At 42.6% G+C, this 11,578-nt stretch overlaps 1 protein-coding gene across 3 annotated transcripts in view; it reads right to left on the bottom strand.

Moving 5' to 3' along the window:
* Positions 1-1,036: 1,036 nt before the first annotated feature.
* Positions 1,037-11,578, bottom strand: part of c5 (complement component 5) — a 24,164-nt gene continuing 13,622 nt past the window's right edge. The window contains exons 20-42 of one of the 3 annotated variants that reach the window (XM_008336441.3): positions 10,776-10,915; positions 10,439-10,672; positions 9,037-9,097; positions 8,855-8,944; positions 8,560-8,772; positions 8,405-8,480; positions 7,008-7,167; positions 6,818-6,922; positions 6,460-6,631; positions 5,939-6,063; positions 5,762-5,842; positions 5,523-5,675; positions 5,321-5,383; positions 5,135-5,225; positions 5,018-5,057; positions 4,784-4,886; positions 4,068-4,142; positions 3,042-3,147; positions 2,780-2,863; positions 2,602-2,691; positions 2,410-2,502; positions 1,567-1,705; positions 1,037-1,479 (exon numbers count right to left, since the gene is read on the bottom strand). In XM_008336441.3, coding sequence (XP_008334663.2) covers positions 1,350-1,479; positions 1,567-1,705; positions 2,410-2,502; positions 2,602-2,691; positions 2,780-2,863; positions 3,042-3,147; positions 4,068-4,142; positions 4,784-4,886; positions 5,018-5,057; positions 5,135-5,225; positions 5,321-5,383; positions 5,523-5,675; positions 5,762-5,842; positions 5,939-6,063; positions 6,460-6,631; positions 6,818-6,922; positions 7,008-7,167; positions 8,405-8,480; positions 8,560-8,772; positions 8,855-8,944; positions 9,037-9,097; positions 10,439-10,672; positions 10,776-10,915 — 2,624 coding nt within the window. In that variant the 3' untranslated portion in view covers positions 1,037-1,349. The remainder of the gene's footprint in view (positions 1,480-1,566; positions 1,706-2,409; positions 2,503-2,601; positions 2,692-2,779; positions 2,864-3,041; positions 3,148-4,067; positions 4,143-4,783; positions 4,887-5,017; positions 5,058-5,134; positions 5,226-5,320; positions 5,384-5,522; positions 5,676-5,761; positions 5,843-5,938; positions 6,064-6,459; positions 6,632-6,817; positions 6,923-7,007; positions 7,168-8,404; positions 8,481-8,559; positions 8,773-8,854; positions 8,945-9,036; positions 9,098-10,438; positions 10,673-10,775; positions 10,916-11,578) is intronic. The other 2 variants (XM_025053121.1, XM_025053122.1) reach the window with 2 other exon arrangements.

Raw genomic sequence — 11,578 nt, 5'->3', positions numbered from 1 at the left:
GTTTTTAATCATCGGTAATCTCAGAGTTACTGTGCCTCAGTCAAAACTATCGATGTCGTAATAGTAATGTAAACCAGGTCAGTGACCAGAAGGTTAAGTGACCGTTAGCAACTTGTCCACTTGGCTACGTCGCCACACTTTTTCTGTCCTTGAAATATTTAATAGTTGGCAACCTGGATTCTTCGGCCAACTCCAAGTCCCTGTCCAAGGGTTCTTGCAGTTGACGTTAAAACAAGAAAAAATGCTTTTCAAAAAAAAAAATTTTTTTTTTCCAAAAATATTTCAAATAGCATCCTCACTAATAAAGCAAGTCATATTAAGATTGGTTTTCATATGGAACGGGGGTTCCCAACACCTGGTCCTGGGACCGGTGTCGGGTACCAGGCCACAGTGGGATATAGTAAAAAAAAAGTACTTTTTGGAGTTTTACTAATTTACTTAATTCAAAAAAAAAAAATCCGGTCATATCCCTTTACTTTTTTTCATTCAAAGATAATCTGTAAACGTTTCAAAACAGGTCAAAGGTAATTCAGACTCTGATCCTGACAAAAAAAGTCTAAAAGACATTTTATTTTGAAAAATTCAACTATTTAATAGGGATGTCCGATATTAAGTCTTTGCTAATATCGAATATTAACCGATATTGTCCAAACAGTTAATTTCCCATTCCGATATCAACCAATACCGGTATAGGCCTGGTTATATTTATTTGTTATGAGCTGCAATGGTGCCATCTGGTGTCTTTAACTGTCATTTACAGCCGTTTAGCCCCAGAACTATTTTGAGGTCACGCATCATTTGGAGAAACCCATGTATTGCTTTATCAGGTTTTCATTATCAGAGAAAAAAACCCAGTAATGATTCCTGCAGATATCTCAAAATTATGCTAATAATATCGGACATCCTTACTATTTAACCAATTTGTTACCAAGTACGGGTCCGTGGTAATGGCTGACACCAGCTGACCGGTCCATCTTGTGGATTCTGTGCCTCAACCGTGTTAACATAGAAGAACGTTTGCAAATGTAGACGTACATTTTTTGGACCAGAACGTTTTAATAACAGGAAAGTTCATAACAAGGATGTAAAGTCAAATAATGACTTCACTCTAGTGACACTACACGATTACACGTTAATGACAATGCCGGTCGGAAATGCCTTGCTTCTCTCGTCTTACGTTTGTTTTTGTTTTTTTGATAGGATGTAACTGTTGTTTTGGTTCGATTTTTAAAGACATCTTTCTGATTTCATTTCAGGGGAGTTGCCCCTTGCCCTCACTCCTTCAATCTAACAGAGATCTGGTTCTTCTTTGTGATTGGCTCAAAAGCAGCAGTGAATTGTCCTTATTATTAAAGACAGCCTAATATTTGCAGGTCCACTGTATAAAGCCCAAGCTGTTTGAGATATTCCGGACAAGCGGGCTCGCATCCTGTCGGCCAGAGTTCCACTAAAGCCTCGGAGTCGATGGGGAAACGATACCTGATAGACAGAAGGTATTCCACACATCAGAGTCTGATTGGACGAGAACACACACAGGTGAAGGAATGAAGGGGGGGACACACTGACCTGTATCTTTGGCCAACTGTGTACTGTGACCCGCGGGATCCCATCAGCAGGTACTGCTTATTATTCTGGATGTCCACAGAGGGGCAGGTGGCCTTTTTTACTAGTTCTATCTCTGTTAATGATCTCACCGCTTCAAAATCTAGAAAAGACAACAACATAGGTCTTACAATCTGACCTTAGTAACTTCACGAACCTTCATGAACAAATTAAGTTAAAAAAATGAGGTTCCACCATATATACTATATATATATATATGCATATATATTTATAGTATATACTATATACAGTATATATATATACGTATATATACTGTATATAGTGTATATATAGTATATATACAGTAAATATATACTAGTAAAGCCTAGTACACCAGCTACATATACTGTATATATACATATATGTATATATAGACATATATACATATATACGTATATATGTATATACATGCACATAGTTTACATATATAAATATATACATATATACATATATGTATATATATACACTATATACAGTGTTTGCAGTATATATGTATATATGTGTATATACATGCATATATACACTTATATACATATATTTTATATATATTTATATATATATACATATATACACTTATATATATTTAGATATATAGTATATTAATATGTACATACACAGTATATTTATATCTATATATAGTGGATTAAAACGTGATTCATTTGTGAGTAACAATGGACAATCATATGTTTATATGTTTGTTAATCCCTTGAGAGTTCCCTTCGGGACATTTAGGAACAGTTCTAACAGTTCCAACTATTCTCCATCATTGGCGGTTGCCTAGTCTGAAAGCATTGCCTGCAGTGATACCTTTAGCTGAATTCTTCAGGACTTCTTCCACGGTGGCTGTGTAGGTCATGAAATCTCCCTCAGCTGCAGAGGACTTCACCCTCACCTTGTAGGCTGCAGGAGTGCCAACAAGCGGGGGGGGGGGGGGGTCAAATACCTGTGCCTGCGTTTACACTTGAAGTCTTAACGTTGGTGTGAAAGTTTTTTTTTCACCGTATAAGATGTGTGGTCTGCAGGTCTCCTCCATACGTTTGGCTGACGTCAGTGTCAGGTCTGGTTTCCCTCTGTAGGTAGCACAGGCCACTAGATGGCGTGATAATGAAAGAACACAGGTACTTAAAAAAAAAATGAAACAGCTGCTCAGTTCTACTGTTTGTTATTCAGTTTTTACCTGCCATGCATTGACACTCTTGCCCCAAACAGAGGCGCTGTAGCTTTTGCTCCTGGTATAAGAAGGGTTTCGTGCACATGCTGCCTGCAAGTGGAAATTACTGTCATTTAGTGTTGTTTTTTTTAACAAGTGAATCGTCGTCCTTTGATCGGACATGGGCAGACCTAAACGGTACATCACTCAAATGAGGTTTTTAAATGGCGGTTAACCCAACGACGGATGACATCACGGATGCACAGATGTGTTTCGGTTGGTGACTCACCTTTGTCTTGACTCTCGTACATGGTCATTACGGAGCTGGTGACTCCAGTCACCGTGAATCTGGTCCTGATCCGAAATCCGAAGCACAAGAAAATGTCAGATGGAACCTGTGTAGAGAGGTCTGTAAATATAACACGTACTGTCTGTGACCTTCAGGTCAGCTTGATTCGTTAGTAGGTGAAAAGGAAATCACACGGTGTCTCCGTGTGAACTAAAAAAAAACAAAAAAACAACTGTTGTCAGTTTTGTAACTTTTGATTCCACGTAGACTGAACGAGAGAAGTGAGTGGATACACGGTGGAACCTCGAAAATACGAGCGTGGCCCGACATACGAATATTTCTCGAGATACGAGCAAGCCGTCGAGTACGATTTCGCTTCGAGATACGAGTAAAGATTTGAGATACGAGCATGTCCACATGTTCGTTGACTTCTGTACGCATTACTTTTGTGCATTACTCTTCATAATAGAGTCTTAAGAAAGTAAGTGGTAAGGATGGTAGTGAGACGAAGAAACGCAGGATGACCGTGGAAGTAAAGCATGGAATTGTCAATAAATATATATTTTTTCTTATGGGTATCTTATAGATATTTCTTATGGGTAAAAATGACTCTAGTTAGTCCTGGAACAAATTAAGTTAAAAAAATTAGGTTCCACCATATATACTATATATATAAATATATATAAATATATATATATGTATATATATATATATATATACACACACACACATATATATATATATACATATTTACATATATATGTATATATATATACATGCACATAGTATACATATATACACTTATATACATATATTTTTATATATATTTATATATACAATATATACTCTGTATGCAGTATATATGTATATACAGCATACATGTATATATATTATTCTCGTATCTCGAGGTTCCACTGTGTACTGGCTCGACGTGTAGTTTTTTATATATTACTTTGAGTACCACCATATTATTTAGCCCCCAGGTGGGGCTGATGATGTGCGTGTCATCGTGTTAGCGTGACTCACTGTGTCCATCTGGATGACCACGGTACTGCCCTTCAGCTCGTAGTGGGAGATCATTGGCTCGTCAACGTCTCTGAACTGTAACACAACACTTTCCCACATAGGATCAGTACTTCACGACAACAACAGAGTAACAATGTAATACCGCACTCACGTCTCAGTGACGAGTATCTAGGAATGGGAACCAAAGTTCAGTACAGGTTTAAACCGGGTTTGTCACAAACAATGGCGGAAATGAAACAGCAGTCAGACAAAGATTATAACCTGACACCGTGAGACCGTGAAACAAACCATACACTTCACTTGTCCTTTGTTCCTGTAAGTAATAAGGATGGCATGATCCGACACTCGGGGATCAACATCGGTCCGATATTGGTCAAAATCTCAGGATCTGACGTAGTAAAGAAAACCAACTACAGCCTGTCCGATCCGATACCTTAGCCCTAATTCTCTACTTTACTTTGACTGGGGACACTATCACCTCAGCAATGGCAGGCCACTGCATGCTGGAGGAGCAAAGAAGGTATCAGTATTGGCAGATACCTCAAGTTGCAGAACTGGTATCTGTATCGTACATGGAAAAGCTGTATTGAGCCGTTCTTGTAGTAGTACTACTATCCGCAGGAACTTAAAGGCAAAGGATTTTTTCACTACAAAATTTGACAGTTGTGTCTATCTGCTACGTGGGGTACCTATGAGGTCCAGAGTGATGAGCTCACCGGTTTTAGGTCCTCGAGGTACGCTTCCACACCCGTGGGCAGCTGGATGTTGATCACAGTCATAGAGGACTGTTCGTAAACCTCGTTGGGGGGGGGTTTGTACCTGTGACGCACACATTTCTGGAGGTTAAAACACAAGTGGACTACATACTGTATGGCACATTAGGTTCTAAGCACGGGTCGAAGCCAGTGAAGTGAAAGAATGAAAGGCGAGTTAAACCAAAGCTTTCCTACTTCACACAGGTGACCAGACGGGGGCTCTGCCCACGGCGATCTGTGGGGAAGGAGAAAAAGAAACCAATGGACTTATGATGTCACTTATGATGTAAATACTCTTATACAAATACTCACCTGGGAAAGACTCAGGTCCGCCCACCTCTATCTTAATGTCAAAGTTACATTTTTGGGAGGAGGAGCTGGTTTCATAATAAACAGTCTTCAGCTTTGAACGCAGTCAGACATTTAAAAAAAAAAAGGAGGTCAGGATTCAAGATATTCACAGGTTCAATTTAGTTAATTCAGCAAACACAAACCAACCTTCACAGTTGAGACACCGGTACCGAAACCAGTGGACACGATAATATTGTCATCGTTTGTCACCTGAGGACCAAAGACATAAAAACGTTTCATGCTTTGATACCGTATCTGTTTCATGTGCAAGTTTGGTTGTCCGATCATTTTTGTGAGGGGGTTTCCTTCTTACACCCGTCTCACTGACGTGTACCTGATGCTGTCTTACCTCCAGGGGTCTGGCAACAGGTCTGGTCTTGGTGAGTTCAACTTGCGCAAGCAGTCCCTTCCTACTGTAGCGGACATTGATTTCCTGATTAAGGACTGTGTGAGGGACGATCCGCTTGTACTCTGTCAAACCCTGCATAGTCAGGACAGTGTCCTGGGGGGGCGGACGGTCGAAGGTTAGTGTGACAAAGGGACATCGAAGTTGGCCGCGTGGGTGTTTGACCGTGAGAGAGACCATACTTGTACTGAGTAGAAACCCTCTCCATAGTGCTGGTCCTGGGACAACCATGACAGGATGGGTTTAGTGTAGGGGATTCTCCCCTTCATTAAAAAAACAAACAAACAACAAAATGACTTTAATGAATAAAACTTCATTAAAAAATTTTTTAAAATATTTTACTCAGCAGAGGGCAGCACTTTTAGCAACATAGCCAGCAGCACGTATGCTGTCGTCTCCACCGTCATAGCACTGGACTCATCAGGTTTCAGCCAGTCCGCCGGTGCGTCGGACTCTACCCAGTACCTGAGTACGACAGGGTTACCTGTATGTACACAGATACACACTTGTGTCTGTTAAATAATAATATCAGTTTATTTGCATTTGTTTTTGATTTTCCACCCCAGGCTACGCTCCATCACTATTGTCTAGCCCCACTTTGCTAATAGCTAAATCGATGTTTCCCGAAAACGTCACAAACTTTCGTGACCCAAGTCAATAGACACTATTCATAAACTCCTGGAAAACATGATGCAAGACAACCCAAAAAAAAAAAATTGCGACCCACCTGAGGGTCGCGACCCAGTCTTTGGGAAACAATGAGCTAAATAACCTGACCTCTGTGGTCAATGTCTAAATAAATACCACTGACACAACATCTACTGTGATTGAAACATCTATTTTTGCTCAACACACATACATCCAACATTTACCCACGCACCTTTCTGTCGCGCTAGTTTTTCAAGGCTTAGTAACAGCTGAGAGACTTCAATGCTGTTGGGATCGTATAGGGTCAGAGCATAGGTTGCAACTGCTTTCACGTATACACTCTTGATGCCGAGGGCATGTTGGGAAATGTAGTCTGCGGCGGATCGCATGCTGTTTTCGTGGGACTAAGAAATATGAAACACAAATGAAAAGATGAACTGGTTACAACGGTATTTGGGAAAGAGGTATTTCTCTCAAACAAGATGAAAAAAAAGAACCTGGAAAAAGATACAAGGAGTAAAGGAAATTGCTGTGTCTCAATATTCAATTCTACTAAAAGAAAATCAAGAAACAAGAGACTCTTTTCTTACCACAAGCTTCAGGACTTGATCTTTGATGCTCGTGGCCCTGGTCAAGGCTATCAGCACGAAGGATGTCAAATAGACTGCCCGATCTGTCGCATCGCCCCCTGCGGCCTGCGGGCAATCAAACAAATTTCGCAACTGAATATCAACTAGCAGTGGACAAGCACGAGGACACGATCAGCCGCTGTGGACTGACCATTATCTTGTTGGGGCTGATGGAAGACGTGTCTTTGAAGGATCCATCCTGCTGCTGAGCTTCCTGGATCATCCAGAATATAGAATTAGACATGGCCTCGTGGTCCATGGGGATGGCGCCATCTACCAGGGACAGTGTATTCACCACCAGAGCAGTAAGCCTGAAAGACAGCACAGACAAATGTACTGTCTGAATGTACGATTTTAGCCCGTTTTTGACCCGGTTTTTGAGACGCACGACCTGGCGACGCTTGGCCCGATCTCACACTTCAGCCGTTACGGCCGATTATGTGTTCCCGAACCACCATCGGACGGTCAGGGGAATTTCCGACATGTCAGAAATTTTGGTCGGCCGACAAATTCTTTCGCACAGTGGAAGCAGAGCCCCGAGCCGACCGGAGCATTTCTCCCCCAGTGCGCCTGCGCAAAGTGATAGTAACCATGGCGAGGCGTCGGTGACATGAAAATATGGAGGCGAGATTGACAGAGCTGTGGCACCGTCCACAATAAACGTAATAAATAATAAATAAACAATAAACGTACTGTCCACGTTTATCGAGCCATCTCCGACTCCAGATGCGCCTCTTCTTTGTCGAATTGTCAGCGCACAGTATCGCTGCAATCATAATGGCAGCCTTCTTCTTTTGGATTAGCATATTGCTAATGACCGGCGTCAGAGCTTTCAAATGTGAGTACATAAATCGTGAGCTTTGTCCGTACATCACTCGTACAGTGCGTGATGTTATCAACGACACAAGACTTTCAAAAATCGTACCGTGTATGCCCGCCCTTTAGTCGGAGGTGCCTTGCTCAGAGCACCTCAGTGGCAACTTGGCAGCTGAATGAACGCGAATCTGAAACCTTCTGGACACAAGTCCGCTTCCTTAGCCGCTAAGCCGCCACTGCCCCATAAAACAGGTATTTTAACCCTCAATCAAAAACAAATAAACGGTGTCAACTTAAGGTTTTCACCAGAAAATAAGTGGATAAATAATTGATAAAACGGTTGACACTTTGAAGCAGGTTCCAGAAGCGAGGTCGGATCTAGCAAGAAACTGGAGTTCTCATATGGAGGACGCATAAAATCCAGAATTCAAAAAAGTATTTTGTATCGCCCTCGTGATAGTGACTAGGGAATTTGGGAATATTGATTGATTGCCATAAAATACAAAGTATATTCTACGAAATTCTTGGCTTCTTGAGGTCACCGCCATTTAATGAGTTAGTTGCCGTCTAATTTTTTTTTTTTGACAACAAAATGCCAAAAAAACAATTGGTGAAAATGTTACGGATTGACGTGTTTCTAAAGGTAAGTGCATTTTTGAACTGCAGTATTGTGTACTTTGTACTGCACAACCATCGCGAAGTTAGTCATGAAGCTCGGACTCCAAGTCTCACCAGGTGCTGGGTTTTTGTTTTGTCCACATGCTGTAACTGTTGTCTCCATTTCTGAAGGAGCTGAGACCAACCAGACCTAAACACCCACACAAACACAAGTAAATATACACCACACTGTCAACAAGGCTGGTTAGCATCTTTAGCTATCTGCTAACCCTGCTTAATCAAATGTGTCACAGAGGCTGCGTTCTTTTGGATGTCTGGTCCTAGGGCGTCCCAGGAGGCCGTCGTTTCCAGGTACTTATACACAGTGATGAGGAGGAGGACTCCATTGGCCTCCGCCTCCGCCGACCCGTCGGGCATGTTGATGAGCTGTTTCAGGCCTTCAGGTTTGTGCAACACATTCAGGATGTCGTTCAGAATTTCACCTACGAAAACAGACAAACGGAGAAACCAACCGTCAGCTTCTGGTTTGTTTCCGTGTGACGGTTCATCTCGTGTCAGTTTCACCATTGATGGTCAGCAGCCGCTCCACGTCTGTGTTGGGGACGACGTTGGTTGGGAGGTTGTTTTTCAGTGTCACAACTCTTTTCTCTGAACCTGTGAAGATTCAAAGATGCAAAACGTCGTTTTGGTTTTTTTTTTCACACATCTGAGGAGAGACACGTACGCCAAGCTGACCTCATACGTACCATAGATTCCCCGGGGGTCGAGGGTCCCTCCAGAATACTCCTCTTTCCTCACCCCTTCAGGCTGAACACACAACCAAATAACAAAGGATACTGACTAGGGGTGTCGGGGTTAATGCTACTGCCTTGCATCCATCCATTTGTCCTTCCATTCATCCATCCATCCATTCATTCATCCATCCATCCATTCATCCACCCATCCATCCATCTATTCGACCATTCGTTCATCTATCCATTCGTTCATCCATCCATTCACAGATCCATCCATCCATCCATTCGTCCATCTGTCCATCTATCTATTCATCCATCCATCCATTTGTCCATTCATCCATCCATTTGACCATCCATCCTTTCATCAATCCATCCATTCAACCATCCAATCGTTCATCCATCCATTCACCGATCCATCCATTCATCCATCCATTCGACCATTCGTCCATCCATTTGACCATTTGGTCATCCATCATTCATCCATCGATTTGTTCATCTATCCATTCATCCATTCATACATTCGTCCATCCATCCGTCCATCCATCCATTCATCCATCCATCCATTCGACCATTCATTCATCCATCCATCCATTCGACCATACGCCCATCCATTCATCCATCCATCCATCCATCCATTCGTCCATTCATTTGACCATTTGTTCATCCATCCATTTGTCCATCTATCCATTCATCCATCCATACATTCGTCCATCCATCATTCATGTATCCAATCATTCATTCATCATCCATCCATTCGACCATTCGTCCATCCATCCATCCATTCATCCATCCATTCATCCGTCCATTCGTCCATCTGTCCATCCATTCGTCCATCCAACCATTGGACCATTTGTTCATCCATTCATCCATCAATCCATTCATCGATCATTCATTGATCCAACCATCCATTCATCCATCCATCCGTCCATCCATCTATTCATCCATCCATTCATCCATCCATTCGACCATTTGTTCATCCATCATCCGTCCATCCATCCAACCATCCATCCATTCATCCATCCATCATCCATCCATCTATCTATCATCCATTCATCCATTCATCCATTCATCCATCCATCCATCCATTCATCCATTGATCCATTCATCCGTCCATCCATCCATCTGTCCATCCATTCGTCCATCCATCCATTAGACCATTTGTTCATCCATCGATCCATTCATCGATCCATCCATCCGTCCATCCATCCATTCATCCATCCATCTATTCATCCATCCATCCATTTGTCCATCCATTTGACCATTCGTCCATCCATTCATCCATCCATCTTTTCATCCATCCATCCATTTGTCCATCCATTCGACCATTCGTCCATCCATTTGACCATTTGTTCATCCATCCATCCATCCATCCATCCATCCATCCATCCATCCATTCATCTATCCATATACCAACCACTACTCGCAGCTTCTTCTCGATGATGTCACCGGTCCCGTGGCGATTCTTCAGAGTGAAGGTCAGGGTGTGTTCTCCAGGGTTCAGGCTCAGCAGGATGAAGGTCACTTTGCCGACGCCGCCGGCAGGAAGTTTTCTCCATGTGCAGGGCGTGGATCGCAGGTCACGTGAACCTGCAGCTTCCTCGGAGTTCAGCAGACAGAAGGCCGGACCGGCTGTGAGTGTCACGCAGTACTGTGGACGAGACAACATCAAGATTCAAATCTCTCCACGACGTCGTCCACCTGATGCTCAACGACACCAGGGCGTGTGTATGTGTGTGTGTGTGTGTCAGTACTGTGATGGAATCCAGCTGATGGTTGTACACTGAGCCATGCAGTTCCAGCTGTTCTCCTCTGACCACCTGATATGGCAGAGGGATGTCCACACTGAGAGGCAAGTTGACCGTCACCTGGACGGGATCCGCAACACAGATACCTACAGGACGAAGGACGACGATGTAAAAAAAAAATGCGTGAGAGAAATAACAAAGGAGTGTCGGGTGTGGAGACGAACGGAGATAAAAGTCGGATTAAGAGACGAGAACGAGGGTTGGAGATTTGGAGATGATGTTAGGATGAGGACAAAGGTGACTGGGAACAAGTGACTAATGAAGAGCAGTGGGACAGTTATAGGTTTAACTCCTTGATTAGTTTGTGAGATGAGTCAAAAAGAGGATTTTGACCAAAGATCTACTGTTAGATGAGTTGGACCTAAGAGTCAGGGAGGCTGGAGGACGTCAACATGTTCACATCAGCTGTGTTTTTACCACAAACTATAAAATAATGATGGATTTTTAGATGGATGGATGGATGGGTGGATGGATGGATGGATAATGGATGGATGATGGATGGATGGGTGAATAGGTGGATGGATGGGTGGATGATGGATGGAAGGATGGGTGGATAGCTGCATGGACAGATGGATGGATGGGAGAATAGATGGAAGGATGGATGAATGGATGAATGGATGAATAGGTGGATGGATGGGTGGACAAATGGATGGATGGGTGAATAGATGGATGGATGGATGAATAGGTGGATAGATGGATGGGTGAATAGGTGGATGGATGGATGGATGGGTGAATAGGTGGATGGATGG

This window comes from Cynoglossus semilaevis, chromosome Z (genome assembly GCF_000523025.1).
Source record: "Cynoglossus semilaevis isolate Cse_v1.0 chromosome Z, Cse_v1.0, whole genome shotgun sequence".
NCBI classification, from domain to species: Eukaryota; Metazoa; Chordata; class Actinopteri; order Pleuronectiformes; family Cynoglossidae; genus Cynoglossus; species Cynoglossus semilaevis.
This window is presented reverse-complemented; position numbering and strand designations above follow the sequence as displayed.